The sequence below is a fragment of the Megalobrama amblycephala genome, linkage group LG6 (assembly GCF_018812025.1).
Source record: "Megalobrama amblycephala isolate DHTTF-2021 linkage group LG6, ASM1881202v1, whole genome shotgun sequence".
In the NCBI taxonomy this organism is placed as follows: domain Eukaryota; kingdom Metazoa; phylum Chordata; class Actinopteri; order Cypriniformes; family Xenocyprididae; genus Megalobrama; species Megalobrama amblycephala.
The window spans coordinates 24,923,017-24,938,685 of NC_063049.1; the positions used below are offsets into that span (position 1 = coordinate 24,923,017).

A 15,669-nucleotide genomic window follows, 5' to 3' on the forward strand; every position below is an offset into this window, starting at 1 on the left:
ATTTTTTCAGGTTAGACGAGCCAATGAGCATGTGCAGTCCTAAACGCGAGTCTCAGGTTCTAACGGCAGCTGCAGTAACGCAATGACTTTTTCAATCAGCGATTGGCTCTTTTACTTAAAAGGCGGGACCAAAGATAACACAAGACATATAATAACAATACGCGTCTCTCGTATTCTTTTAAATCGGAATATGTCCCGCATTCTGGTAAAGTCACGCGTCACTGCAGCGGCCATTACGGTCGCCTCCGAAATGAGACACAAGAGACGCGCATTTAGGACTGCGCATGCGCATTAGTTTGATCCAGCCTGAAAAATAGTTTTTTTTGTCATGATTCGAGCATTTAGAAACAAAATTTATGAGACAGTTGTTGTTGATTTCAAATATGAAATTTAATCGAAAGCTTACAAACAGCTTTGGAGAATTTTATGTTTCCACATTAAAAGAGATAGGAGCTGCACTTGCATGCCCGAGAGGTGTTTCAAAGATGGCCGCCGAGTGAAATGACTTTGGCGGGATGTTTTCCGCCATACTGCGGGTTGCAGTTTCTCCCCCATTTTTCTCCCATTCGTCTTTCTATATCTATAGTCTACAGTCTGTTATAACTTATTGTTCTGGATCATTCATTTAATGTTGATTCCAATACCAATACATCTTCCTTTAAAAATAGTTGCCATAGTAACATTCCATGACAGTTTAATTCAGTTAAAGTTGGTAGCTACAACACAGAAGGAACTTGAAGCAAGACATTTATTTTGTGATCCTCTGTAGAAAGCATTGTCTGTAAGTTTTGTGATTAATTTGAATTCAATTTATTAAATTTACTATTTATAAAGCTGTGTAATGTGGACTGTTAGCCATTTTAAGAACTCTCTATATACAACAAATTCATATTAGTTTTATGTTGTTGGAGATAACTAAGTAGTTGTATTATATTTACATCTCCTCTCTAGTTTCACTCAACATATTCATCGTGGTGTGGAATAAAGCAGCATTCTCCCACAAGTCTGTTGGAAAGAGTCTGTCTAACTTTGGGAAGAGTTGTGAGGGCAGAATACTTATAACTCTCTCAATAAAACTTCATAAATCTCTTAGGAAAAATACTTCCGGATCTAATAAGTGCACTGAAAAAAAATGTGTGTCCATTGTTGCACTCTTTGAGAAAAGCCAAAATGTAAGTTATTATTCTCTAAAAATCTTGCTTGACGGTTATTCACGTATAGTGTATGGGGGAAAAAATAGCCTACTTAGACATAATTCAGATAAAAAGTTCCTATTTTCACGTATGAAAATGCTTAAGTATGTACTTGTAAGTCATGATGTCAAGTGTGGAAAGAAGCTCGCGCAATTTATGAACTTACTGCTATTGTCAAATTCTAAGAGCTGCAATGATGAAGATGATTGTGGTTGTTAGAACAAGTCATTTGGCTTCTAGAAGCGTGACTAATAAAAGGCATGTTCCAGGTGATGCACTGCATGCTTTTGTGTATGCGAAAATTGCAGCCCATTTAGGCTTATTTGTACTTAGTGAGGGGGGAGAGTCTGAACATTTATGTCATCTCTGTAATTGATGTTTTTTCAGCTTATGTTTACTGCTGATCTAATTTTATAGTTACTACTGTTTTTAAAATGTTTTTTTTTTTTTTGTCAATGTTAACATATATACACACTTGAACAAAAAAAGTGACAAATTAAACTGCAAAACAACAACAACAACAAAACCCGTGTAATTTTCTTCCTTTGTGGTTCAAGGCCTCCATAACTGCATTATTTTTGTTTCTTTGATTTTTATGACATTGTGCTTCGCCTCGGTTCTTTCTAACCTTTTGACTGCTGGATCAAACCCAAACAATTTGGCCATTAGACTGTTTTTAATGTCAATGAAATGCCAGTCTCACGCCCAGCACAATGGCCTTTCTTTAATGCTTCATAAAACCGCTTTGCTCAGTCAAACTGACCGGATCGGACACATGCAGACTAAATTCAAGTGCACTCAAACGGGGGTATTTCACGGGCACATTTTTAAGATAAAAAAGGTCAGGTTTGCCAGTGGGGAAAGTGTACTGAAATTATGTGAATTATAACATGCTTGGTTGACCAAACAGCTGCTCTGCGGGGTTTTCTGTTCTTTGTCCTCAAATTTCTGGACACATTTTGTTTATGAATGCTCTGAAAACGGCTCTGTATTTTGGTTCAAAAACAAAAATAGAAAAAACAAAGGTGCAAATTGGCATACAATTAGCATAACGTGGTTAAAACATTGTACAAACCTGTACGTACGACGAGAGCCGCACACGTTTTCATACAGATACATTGGCACATATTGACATTGGAGGCAAGTAAAGCTGGAATAAGTGTATGACTAGATGAAAGCACACTGCTGCCACCCTATGGACATTTAATGTGACATCCCAAATGTTTGTCCAAAAACAGCAAAATAATAAAAAAAATGACATAATCGTCTTGCTGTCCAGGTGACGTCCACAATCATCTGGAATTTAAATTCGATTATAAATGCTTAGACGTCACAGAAAGGGCCAAACATAATTCAGTATGCAAATATTGTTGTAACAAATTGTCAGTTACAATTTGAATATTTAAGGTTTTTAAAATTTAAATGGCTTGTCCACCCAAATAGGACAATTCTATTTTAAATTAATGTCACCTTCCATATTTTTTGCTACTTTTTGAGTTTGACAGTCCTCATTCATTTTAATTATTGTAATTTTATGCACCAAAAAATGTATTTTCCACAGAGAAAATAAATAATAGACACTACTAGTTTCATGAGGGAAAGCAAATGACAGAATTTTTACTTTTGGGTGAACTATTCCTTTAAGTGATTTCAAACTTGAACCTAATTTCAATAGAGTGCTGCTTTGCAAACATAATAATTGTAATAATCATAACTACATGTTTTCAGAATGAGTTTAATGTTATAATAGTTTAATTGGATGTGTTAAAAAAAAAAAAAAAAAAAAAACAGCATTGAGTTTTGACATGCCATATAAGCAAAGACAACCCAAGATGAAGATCCACTGGAATAGTAAATGCCAGTACTCAGCAGGACAGAAGTGTGGTATTTACTTGACATCTCTTACCTCAGTGCTTTCATTTGGATGGTAAACACAAGTGAATTAAAGCTGAAGTTTGTAATTTTTTTTATGATAAAATACTCTCCCAATATGCAAAGATAATACCTACAAGTAAGCCATTCTTAAGTTAAATCCTGTGATACGAGTAAAACGGTCTTCTATTGCGATGTCAAAACGCAGTGAGAATCCCGACCGGCCCGACACAGCAACACTGGCTCAACCAATGCCGTGAGTTTTTGGCAGGACTAACATATATTGTTTACCCAATGGCAGAAAGTGGGCGTTTCTGCGCAGAAATTACACACTTTACCTTTAATTTAGGAATTCATATGGCACCTGCATCGTCATTTAAAGGCCATACTATACATGTATCATGATGACATTAAATACAAAAACATTCAACCAGGTATTTTATTTTAAATTTGCTGGCAAGAAAAAAATGGCACTGATTTTCTTGTGGGAAATAAAGACTGAAGTGACTCTGGAAGCCCAGCTGAGTCCAAGTTTTGAAAAACTAGAACAGGACCAAATATAGTTTACCGTTTCATAACACTTTCAAGGAAATGCAGATTTTCTCAAAACATTATATCATAATCCTCTCTGAATGGACTGAAGATCTGAAACAGGTAAAGCAAAAAAAGAAGAAGAAGGAGGAAAAAAAAAAAAAAAAAAACATTTTATGGAGTACCCTATATGTTTGTGTACAAACTCAAAGTCTTCACATACAAAGGCCTCATTGGAGAAAATGGACATTCATTGGGTCGTACCATCACACTGAACTGAGAGGGAAGGGAATGCTGGTCGAGCTGCAGTGCAAACATGGTGAATATTTGTGGCATAACGGAAACATCCCTAGAGGATCTCGTTGTCCCACGCACCATAAACCCAAGGCTAAAATCAATATTTGCAGATGTGTTTGCCAAGCTTTAAACGACTGTGGCTGTTCTGAAACACTCACTTGCCATTTCTCGTCCTACAAATCCATTTTCTTCTCATAATTACATTGTAGTGTACTTGACAGGATACAGAAACCCTTTTTGGAGAAAAGCCAAACATATTCTCCTTACTTGGTTACAAGGTTAGCTACTGATTTTATTTAAATGGATGCAGTGACAAAAAAAGGGTGGCTGATAATTTGTGTCTCCCCTCCTGTTCAAATGTGCAGGACTGTAGCATATATATATATATATATATATATATATATATATATATATATATATATATATATATATATATATATATATATATATATATATATATAAATACACACTGGTGTTTATAGACATTATTTTAATATATTAATGTACAAAATATATAATCTAAAATAGCTTTGACAGTTTGGCTTTTGGAGTCAAAATATAAAATGTTAAAAATACAAAAACAGCCACGTTTGGCCATTTTCCTCTATCTTTAATAGTGTGCAGTTTTGTGAATGTAAATTTGTTGAAGTCTCAAGCCACGTTCATGCCACCGGAAACTTTCTCGTTAAGCCACACTGGTAGCTTCTTTGGTCCATCTCATCCCTTGTTGACATCAAATCGGTCTATTCTGCTAAAATGATCATTTTGGAAGGAAAAACGTATATAAGTATGCGTCATATTAAAGAAGAATGAGAATCAGTATGTGCTCTTTGTCCTTGTGGAATGCCATTTATCTGTACCAAAAGCACAAACGACAGGCTATTTGGGTCCACACAAACTTAATTGTCATATAATACGCATCAGTATTTAATACTGTACCTGCACTTGCTGACTACAAGCTGATTCTCAACTCCAGTTGTTAAATGAAAACCGGTCGACAAATCGCTCCGGCTAAACGTTTGTTGCACCGTTGGACCTGGCCACAACCCGGCTATGAAAATTAATGACTTCGGGTCGTTTCAAGTTGCTGGCGGCGAGAACGGGGCTTTATTCTCAACTCTGGATCGCTCAGAGGTAACACTGTCAACACTAGCTCCCTTACCAGTAACAACCACAGTCGCTGTAGCAAAGTTCGGGGAACCATAAAGGGTTTGTGAAGCTGCTGTGCTCACTATGGCCTTCTACCATATATTAGCTCATTGTGATATCTCTATCTATCGCGATATCACCTAGACAGTGTAGAACGCGACAGGACCGTATGAACAGAACTCTTTACATACACTGACGAATCATATACACATAAAACGTGTGTTTTACAAGTATATTGGCTTCAGTGTTTTCATGCAGTTTTGTTTTGGAGCCACCAGGACCAGTTGGTGGAGTAAGATCGCAGTCCTGCCACACCTGAGAGAGCCAAAGCCAGGTGCAGAGAATGCAGTGCATCTGTCCTCTCTTGGCAATATAAGAAATGTAAGACAGGGAGAACTGCTTTGTATGCCTTGAGATTCCTTTGTTTCTTTGGTCTCTGAGGTTGAACGTCTTTCTGAGCTGTTCCATACCTTAAATAAAGGGGGCAAAGCCCTCTGTTAATCCTATAGGAAGTCTCAGTGTGCAAAGAGGCCACTCTTAGACTGGGTTTCCAAATGCATCCTATTGTGATTGGTCCAGGAGGATGCCCGTCAACAGCCTGGCTGGCCCGGACCACAGCGTCTCGTCGCCATATCATCTCAAAAATGTTCTGACTATCAGACGCTGAGTGTTAACTGCTGTTGGGTCCTCCGTTTAGGAAGTAGGTCGTCATTTCTCCTTTGCCCTTCACCTTCACAACGCCTCTGCACTCCAGTGTGTAGTTATATGAGTTGAGAACCTGGTAGAGGTCAGTTGTGACCTGATACAGAGGGAAATTAAGAGCACATAAGCATTTATGATGGACTGAAAAGTTTGTAAAAAGAGTTGACAGATTTATAGATCCAAACATCTGAGACCACTAGTGAAATTGCTTCTGTTTTGCATTTCTTCATCATTTAATTCTAATAATCAAACAAATAATTAAATATTATCAAAAATACATTCTTTATTTATTATTCATTTCAAATTATATTATTCATAAAATTCGAGTGAATATTTAAATTAAAAATGTAAAAAACAGCAGCACTCAACATTAAATATTTGTTATTTGTTTCATATGTTTCTTTGTTTAAAGTCACCATGAAAACCAAATTGACAATTCTTATTGCAGTATTTGTTATAAATGATTCATATGTGCACATCATCACATCATTATTTTTTTTAAAAACATAATCTTTCATCAAAATAACTGTTCCTCTCTCTTGCAACAACATCACTTCTCTTCTCTGATGATGTGTTTACATGCATGAGGGCGGGGCAACCTGTCACTCACATGAGATCACACCAATAGCAAACAGCTTGATTCAACAATCCAATCAATTCCTGATGGACAAAATCAAGTCCCATCCTACATGTTTTCTTGTTCAAGAAGCCGTTTCACACAGATATACGTCACAACAAAGAAAAAGCAGCAACTTCCGACTTTAAACATTTTCAGCATCCTAAAATTATATATATTTTAGTTTAATTTAGATTTTGAATTACACATTTTCAATATGGACACTATAGTATACATAGGATATCTTAAAAGATTTTTAAGACACTAAAAGATTTTCTAAATTTTCAAAATGTGAGAGACCACAAACATGACAATAAAAAATCATATATTTAACAGTTTTGTTCCTATAGTGTGTGGAGCGCCGCGATGCTAATAGATTACATTCACAAACAACCAGAGTCCCAACTGTGAACACGGGAAAACTCGCAAAATCTCTCGCGGTCAAAGGTGAATTTAGAGTAAACAAACAAACATGGTGGATGACAGGCAAGAAGAAATGTTGATAGTGTTCGGACAGTTTTTTACTGAAAACTTGCAGGAAAAAAAAAAAAAATGTTTGGATGAAGTCAAGTTATGCTTCCATCAGGTATCGCATCGTTCCACGTGACAATCTACAGAGTGCGTGTGCGTTTTGTCCTCGGGGTTCCCCCCCACACAACAGGATTTCTTATCGTAAATATTTAACATGTTGGGTTATTCACGATTTTACGCTCTTCCGAGCAGATTCAATCACTCTTAACTACTCACACCACAGAAAAATCTAATAAGATAATCTGTAGAACCATCAAGATAATCTGGACTTTACCTTGGATTGTCAGAAGGAATTGGACCCCAAAAATCAGCCTGTATATCTTGTAGTGTGTGGGTACCCTTGGGGGTAATTTGATCTGGACAATCACAGAGACCAAGAATACATCTCACCTGTATTCTCTCAGGTACCCCAGTGCTGTCCATACGGCTGGCTACATTCACAGTATTCCCCCATATGTCATATTGCGGTTTACGAGCCCCTATGACACCAGCCACGACGGGACCCATGTTGAGACCTACAGGGCAATATGCTTTTCATTTTACAACAGTAAAATATATGAAAGTCTATGATTTAAATAAACAGGAATTTAGCATTTTTGAAAGAGTAAAGGGACTGTTTCATAAATTAAACATACAGAATAGGCAGCTGATCGGTAAAATTAATTGGTTATTTAAGGGTGGCTAAGCCAAATCCTTACCGATCTTCATTTTGAAGTTATTAAAAGAGTGCTCATTGATGTACTTCATCTGGTCCATGAGGCGCATGGCGTAGTCTGCTAGAGCGCGAATGTGCGACCTTCCTGCTTTATCATAAGTGGAGTCATTAAGCCCAGACGCAGCCATGTAGGTGCTGCCAATGGTTTTGATCTTTTCTAGTTGACGAAACTGATCCTCACTAATGATCTGCAAGAAAAGAGAAGGCATATTAAACATCTACATTTTTAAGAATACAAACAGTTTAGAAAGATGTGAAGATGCAGGTCCAGTTTCACACACACAATTCTACTTTGAAACAAAGATTAGCTGTTGCAAAGTAAATTAAAATGTTTAATCCAAGAATGAAAACAGTAAAAACAGTTCAAATGTTTTCCACTTTTTTAGTTTTTCACTATTTTTTCTTCTGTAATAATATTTAATCTCTATATATATATATATATATATATATATATATATATATATATATATATATATATATATATATATATATATATACACACACACACACACACACACATATACATACAGTGGGTACGGAAAGTATTCAGACCCCCTTAAATTTTTCACTCTTTGTTATATTGCAGCCATTTGCTAAAATCATTTAAATTCATTTTTTTCCTCATTAATGTACACACAGCACCCCATATTGACAGAAAAACACAGAATTGTTGACATTTTTGCAGATTTATTAAAAAAGAAAAACTGAAATATCCCATGGCCCTGAGTATTCAGACCCTTTGCTGTGACACTCATATATTTAACTCAGGTGCTGTCCATTTCTTCTGATCATCCTTGAGATGGTTCTACACCTTCATTTGAGTCCAGCTGTGTTTGATTATACTGATTGGACTTGATTAGGAAAGCCACACACCTGTCTATATAAGACCTTACAGCTCACAGTGCATGTCAGAGCAAATGAGAATCATGAGGTCAAAGGACTGCCTGAAGAGCTCAGAGACAGAATTGTGGCAAGGCACAGATCTGGCCAAGGTTTCTGCTGCACTTAAGGTTCTTAAGAGCACAGTGGCCTCCATAATCCTTAAATGGAAGATGTTTGGGATGACCAGAACCCTTCCTAGAGCTGGCCGTCCGGCCGAACTGAGCTATCGGGGGAGAAGAGCCTTGGTGAGAGAGGTAAAGAAGAACCCAACGATCACTGTGGCTGAGCTCCAGAGATGCAGTTGGGAGATGGGAGAAAGTTGTAGAAAGTCAACCATCACTGCAGCCCTCCACCAGTCGGGGCTTTATGGCAGAGTGGCCCGACGGAAGCCTCTCCTCAGTGCAAGACACATGAAAGCCCGCATGGAGTTTGCTAAAAAACACCTGAAGGACTCCAAGATGGTGAGAAATAAGATTCTCTGGTCTGATGAGACCAAGATAGAACTTTTGGCCTTAATTCTAAGCGGTATGTGTGGAGAAAACCAGGCACTGCTCATCACCTGTCCAATACAGTCCCAACAGTGAAGCATGGTGGTGGCAGCATCATGCTGTGGGGGTGTTTTTCAGCTGCAGGGACAGGACGACTGGTTGCAATCGAGGGAAAGATGAATGCGGCCAAGTACAGGGATATCCTGGACGAAAACCTTCTCCAGAGTGCTCAGGACCTCAGACTGGGCTGAAGGTTTACCTTCCAGCAAGACAATGACCCTAAGCACACAGCTAAAATAACGAAGGAGTGGCTTCACAACAACTCTGTGACTGTTCTTGAATGGCCCAGCCAGAGCCCTGACTTAAACCCAATTGAGCATCTCTGGAATGACCTAAAAATGGCTGTCCACCAACATTTACCATCCAACCTGACAGAACTGGAGAGGATCTGCAAGGAGGAATGGCAGAGGATCCCCAAATCCAGGTGTGAAAAACGTGTTGCATCTTTCCCAAAAAGACTCATGGCTGTATTGATCAAAAGGGTGCTTCTACTAAATACTGAGCAAAGGGTCTGAATACTTAGGACCATGTGATATTTCAGTTTTTCTTTTTTAATAAATCTGCAAAAATGTCAACAATTCTGTGTTTTTCTGTCAATATGGGGTGCTGTGTGTACATTAATGAGGAAAAAAATGAACTTAAATGATTTTAACAAATGGCTGCAATATAACAAAGAGTGAAAAATTTAAGGGGGTCTGAATACTTTCCGTACCCACTGTGTATATACACATATATATACACAGTGCCATCCGTAAGTGTTGGAACAGTAAAGACAAAATTACTCTGTTAGCTGTGGTGTCAAGACTTGAAGATTAATATGAGGCAAAAGTACAGAATGTCACATTTTATTAATGACTGTTTCAACACAAAATGTTTTACCAACTAAGAAGTATAGCACTTTTAGAGTTTCATCCATTTGCCTAATGTGAGCATAAGTATTGGGATGGTTTAACTTAAAGCAAATGTAAATGTGAAAAAGCTAATATTTAATTGTAAATCCTTTGCAAGCAATCACAGGAGCGAGTCTGTGATCCAAAGACATCACCAGACTCTTGGTTTCACACTTTGAAATGCTATTCCAGGCCTTTAATACAGCCATTGGTTTCATTGGTTGCTTGTTTCTGCCTTTAGTCTCCACTTCAGCTGGTGAAATGCTCATTCATAGGATTCTTAACATACAATTGTTTTAATTAATTTTTTTCAATTTGTAAAAAAGTATTCCTACTTATAATTACTTATGTAAGGATATATAAATGTAAGGATTTTATAGTTTTTAAGTTGGTAAACTAATTAAATAATAATCAAATAGATCAAAAATATATTAAGAATCGTTTTGGAATCGGATCGTGACTCCCAGAATCGGATCGGATCATGAGGTGACTAAAGATTCCCACCCCTATAATATATATATATATATAAAAATTCACTCTTTTTTTATATTGCAGCCATTTGCTAAAATCATTTAAGTTCATTTTTTTTCCTCATTAATGTACACACAGCACCCCATATTGACAAAACACAGAATTGTTGACATTTTTGCAGATTTATTAAAAAAGCAAAACTGAAATATCACATGGTATAATATATATACACACACACACACACACACACACACACACACACACACACACACACACTCATGCATATATTATTATTTTTTAAATTTTTAATTAATTTTTTTTTTAAAGCTAACAACTGGGAAGATGAGATTCATGGGAATTAGTCTTTTCAACACCAACTGCAGCTTTTGCAAACAAAGGTTTAGAATAAAAAACACTCGAAAGTTAGTCAAGTGTACTGAATCACACTCAACAGTAGTGTAAAATCATCTTGAAAGTCCTGAGGTTTGTCAAAAATTGCTGTACCTCATCAAAGTCAGCGATGATCTCGTTGAGAAGTCTCAAGCACTCAACACCTTCATTATTGGCCTCCAGTTCCACATAGAACTCAGAGAAGTTGCTGATGGAGGCAAACATGACAGCCACACATTCGCACGACTGATAATACAGTTCGTCGTTCCGCCGCTCGCGAGCCAGAAAGTGTGCAGCCACATCTTTGGGCAAGATGTTGTGGAGAAGCCGACGGTTGTAGGCCTGAAGTTCCTCCATCTCCTCCTTCTCCTCTGTAGCCTATGAATACAACAAAAATAGATGATGATGCTAAAAATAACAAAAAAGAGAAAGGCATTCTTGTAGTACCAAAGTGACTGCAATTAACTTGGTGAATCTATGCTGAATTTACATCATCAGACTCTATATGTTTCTATGATAATGCTCAAAGGCTAAATGGATCAAATGTGTTTTTGAAAGAAGACTCATGCATTTATTGGATAAAAAAAAAAGCAAAAAGTAATATTGTGAAATATTACAATTAATGTTTTTTATTTGAATATATTTTAAAATGTAATTTATTCCTGGGATGGCAAAGCTTCATTTTCAGCAGCCATTATTCAAGTCTTCAGTGTCACATGATCCTTCAGAAATCATTCTAATATGCTAATTTGCTGCTCAAGAAACATTTCTTATTATTATCACAGTTAAAAACAGTTGTGCTGCTTGGTAACAATGTAAAAGTCTTCAGTGTTACTTTTGATCAATCAATGCATCCTTACTGAATAAAAATATTAGTTTCTTTAAAAAAAAAAAAAACTAACAAATTGATAAACTAACAATCCAACAAATTGATTTGATGCAACAGGAGGCACAGCAATTTGTATTAAACAGCTTTTCACAAAATTTCTGTACAATTATAAAGGTATACACAGATAAACACACCTGTAACTTCCAGAGAAAGTCCAGTCTGGCAGTGGACTCCACCTGCTGTGCGTGAAGGTAGAGCGCTAGCACAAAGACCGTGATGACTACTGGAGTCATGATCTTTAGAGGAACCCGCATGTCTGTCGTAGAGTTGCTACAACAACACACAGCACTGAGTGTCAATAATTACACACTAAAGTGCATGATGATCTAAAGTGTTCAAATCAAATACATGTTATACATCATATCACAACAGTATGCGGCTACATGGTCACACATTCAATTTATTCCTATGGTGATGGCAATCTTTATAGTAATGCAATGAAAACAACATCTTTCAGATCAGGGTTTCTATTTCACTGATTTGATCTTACCATGTTCCATTGAGACTCTCTCTGTGAATACAAAGAAAAAGCACATGTATCAGAAGGATGAAGCACAACAGTAAACATTTTATCTGCAGATAGACTCAGTAGAACTGATATATGCAGACACTTCATTAGCATGGGCATATGTAGTGGTAGTCTAAAGCTGATTGAATTACAGTCATTTTATGAATGAAAAAATATTGATGCTATGCCTGGTCCCTACTTACACTACCGTTCAAAAGTTTGGGGTCAGTATGATTAAGTAGTCAGAAACAGCACAACTGTTTTCAACATTGATAATAAGAAATGTTACTTAAAGGGTTAGTTCACCCAAAAATGAAAATTCTGTCATTAATTACTTACCCTCATGCCGTTCCACACCCGTAAGACCTTCATTCATCTTCGGAACACAGTTTAAGATATTTTTGTTGAAATCCGTTGGCTCCGTGAGGCCTGCATAGCCAGCAATGACATTTCCTCTCTCAAGATCCATAAAGGTACTAAAAACATATTTAAATCAGTTCATGTGAGTACAGTGGTTCAATATTAATATTATAAAGTGATGAGAATATTTTTGGTGCGCCAAAAAAACAAAATAATGACTTATTTAGTGATGGCTGATTTCAAAACACTGCTTCAGGAAGCATAATGAATCAGCATAATGAATCAGCATATTGAATCATGATTCAGATCGCGTGTCAAACCGCCAAACTGCTGGAATCACGTGACTTTGGCGCTCCGAACCGCTGATTCGACACGCTGATTCATTATGCTCCGAAGCTTCCTGAAGCAGTGTTTTAAAATCGGCCATCACTATATAAGTCTTTTTTTTTTTTTTTTTGGCACACCAAAAATATTCTCGTTGCTTTATAATATTAATATTGAACCACTGTACTCACATGAACCAAATGTCATTGCTGGCTATGCAAGCCTCACTGAGCCATCGGATTTCAACAAAAATATCTCAATTTGCGTTCCGAAGATTATCGAAGGTCTTACGGGTGTGGAACGGCATGAGGGTGAGTAATAAATGACAGAATTTTCATTTTTGGGTGAACTAACCCTTTAAGCTTAAAATCAGCATATTAGAATGATTTCTGAAGGATCATGTAACACTGTAGGCTGCAGAAATTTCAGCTTTGCCATCACAGGAATAAATTACAATTTAAAATACTGTATATTCAAATAGAAAATAGTTTTAATTGTAATAATCTCTCAACATTACTGTTTTACTGTATTTTTGATCAAATAAATACAGCCTTGGTGAGCATAAGAGACTTCTTTCAAAAAAAATAAAAAAAATCTTGCCAGCTACAAACTTTTGAACGATAGAGTATATAATATTCAGTTACAACTTTAATATAGAAAAAATGCTAGGGAATATTTAGCAGTCCCTTAAATTTGGAAGAGACAACCATCCATATAAAAACAAAAAACAAAAAAAAACAATAAAAAACAACAACTCTACATTCAAAGATGTCTGTCTGCATACGGATACAGACCAACATTTAAAATACAGCAAAATAAATAAAAAAAAATTCTTTATAATTATTGATGAGGATGATGATGATGGTAAGGATGCTGATCTAAAAAAATGTGCTACTTAAATCCAGATACTCACAAGGCATTGGCCATGACCAGCAGGTCCACATTGTCAAAAAGGCTGACCTCAGGCACCTCCATGATAAGCACATACAGGATCTCGATGAAGAGCATGAGGAAAAGTTTACCAATACTGCTGACCTGTAGGAACACTGAGCAGGCCAGTAAACTGAGCAGCACACATGAAGAGAAGTACTGCAGAGGAAGAGAAAAACATTCAGATATTAATCTTTCGCTTTCCCTTCAACTTATTCCATGTATGATTTATCAAAAGACAAGCATTTCAAAGCAGTGCCTAAAATTAGACCCTTGAAAAATAAATGCAAAATCGTCAAGCTGTTTTTTTTTTTTTTTTGGGAAAATGGTACTGTAGCTGGATTCGAGCTGGTGGGTTAAATGGGTTAGTAGCTGGTCCAAGCTGCTCATTGGCCAGCTAACCAGCTATTATCTTACAAAACTGATCTGAGAATAGTGCCACACCTCTGGGAAATTGCAGGTGGGTGATGAGCTGTTGCAGAGGCTGTCCTGAGACCAGAGAGAATAGTTGAATGAAGAGCTGAGGACATGACAAGTGTTCACATCTCTGGGGCTGATGTTAAACTCCTGCCCTAAACACATCCTCAGGTCATCTGTACTGCAGGTGAACTAAAGGACAGATAAAGGTGTTTCTCAGATGAATACATATGACATTATTTCATTTAATTAATCCACTACAGATCACGTTATTAACAAATTTTTCAATGTCAAAAGTTAATTACTTAAAAGCAGATGATTTCTATGCCACTATCAATACTAAACATTATTGCAAAACTAAAGATTTCTATTTTTCTGAATTCTGTTTTGTGCCTCTAGTCCTGTAAGTCTTTAAATATTGTGAAAGGTTTAGTGTTAGTTGTATCACTATATAGCTAATATCATTAAGGCACTGAACACTGAGGTTAAGACTTGTGGGACTCACAATGTTAATGAAAGCGGAGAGAAAGACCAGGACGATTGTAAAAACTCCCACCAGGGTGCTGTTGAGTCTGGACTGAACAATCCTTTTTGACAGAGTTTGCAGAGGCACAGGGAAAAACTGTCAATAGAGAGAAACATGATTTGAGTTTCACAGTCTTATTAGACGTAATGCCACAGCATTCGAGAATGATTTATTGTTGTCATATGTTGAAAATCTGTTTCTTTTTAATAAAAGAGCTGCTGTTTTAAATGTTCAACTCAAAGAATCCTAAAAATTGTGGTTTGCAAACAAAAAAATAATAGTTAAGCAGCACAACATTGATGATAAATGTTTCTTGAGCATCAAAATGAGCATATCACAATGATTTCTGAAGGATTACGTGATACTGAAGACTGGAGTAATGGCTGCAGAAAATTAAACTTTAATAAATCAAATAATAAAAAAGAAATACATTATTAAAACCTTAAAAAAATTTTTTATTAAAACCTTAAAAAAAAGACCCTGTGGGTTTGCAGAGATTTTGTAGAACAGGCTTTTATGAAAGACTTTTTACAGGTCAGGAAGTTCAGAATCTAATTCCACAGCATCTCTAAGGAAAGGCTTGTGACGCCCCTAGCCGCCCATGGAGCAGTGCAGTGACAGTTCCACTTCAGTGTGCACAAATGAGCTGCCAGAGCTTTATTGTGTCTATGTCTTTGCTCTGTGTGACTCATTGTCTCTGGAGACCTGCTCAAAGTTACGCAGCTAAAAGCCCAATATCAATCAAACTCGCTCAGGTTATTTTAGTGGAGAAACTGAAGGTTGATAAACACTTGGATTTAGCGATGATGTGTCTGTGAGAGTGTTAGGAAATGGTCTGTGAAGAACGTGTTAAGAAGTATTATTTTATAGTGCTTGTTTTTGTGTTTTGCTGCACTTTAGGGACAAAAAAGGGGATGTTGCTCTAGGT

General features: G+C 36.7%; 1 protein-coding gene across 2 annotated transcripts in view; it reads right to left on the minus strand.

Annotated features, from left to right (window-relative positions):
* Window positions 1–3,486: 3,486 nt before the first annotated feature.
* Window positions 3,487–15,669, minus strand: part of adcy5 (adenylate cyclase 5) — a 116,064-nt gene continuing 103,881 nt past the window's right edge. For both annotated transcript variants that reach the window (XM_048193543.1, XM_048193544.1), the window contains exons 13-21: window positions 14,721–14,837; window positions 14,243–14,407; window positions 13,782–13,957; window positions 12,167–12,187; window positions 11,811–11,946; window positions 10,902–11,165; window positions 7,590–7,794; window positions 7,282–7,406; window positions 3,487–5,841 (exon numbers count right to left, since the gene is read on the minus strand). In XM_048193543.1, the coding sequence (XP_048049500.1) occupies window positions 5,713–5,841; window positions 7,282–7,406; window positions 7,590–7,794; window positions 10,902–11,165; window positions 11,811–11,946; window positions 12,167–12,187; window positions 13,782–13,957; window positions 14,243–14,407; window positions 14,721–14,837 (1,338 nt within the window). In that variant the 3' untranslated portion in view covers window positions 3,487–5,712. The remainder of the gene's footprint in view (window positions 5,842–7,281; window positions 7,407–7,589; window positions 7,795–10,901; window positions 11,166–11,810; window positions 11,947–12,166; window positions 12,188–13,781; window positions 13,958–14,242; window positions 14,408–14,720; window positions 14,838–15,669) is intronic.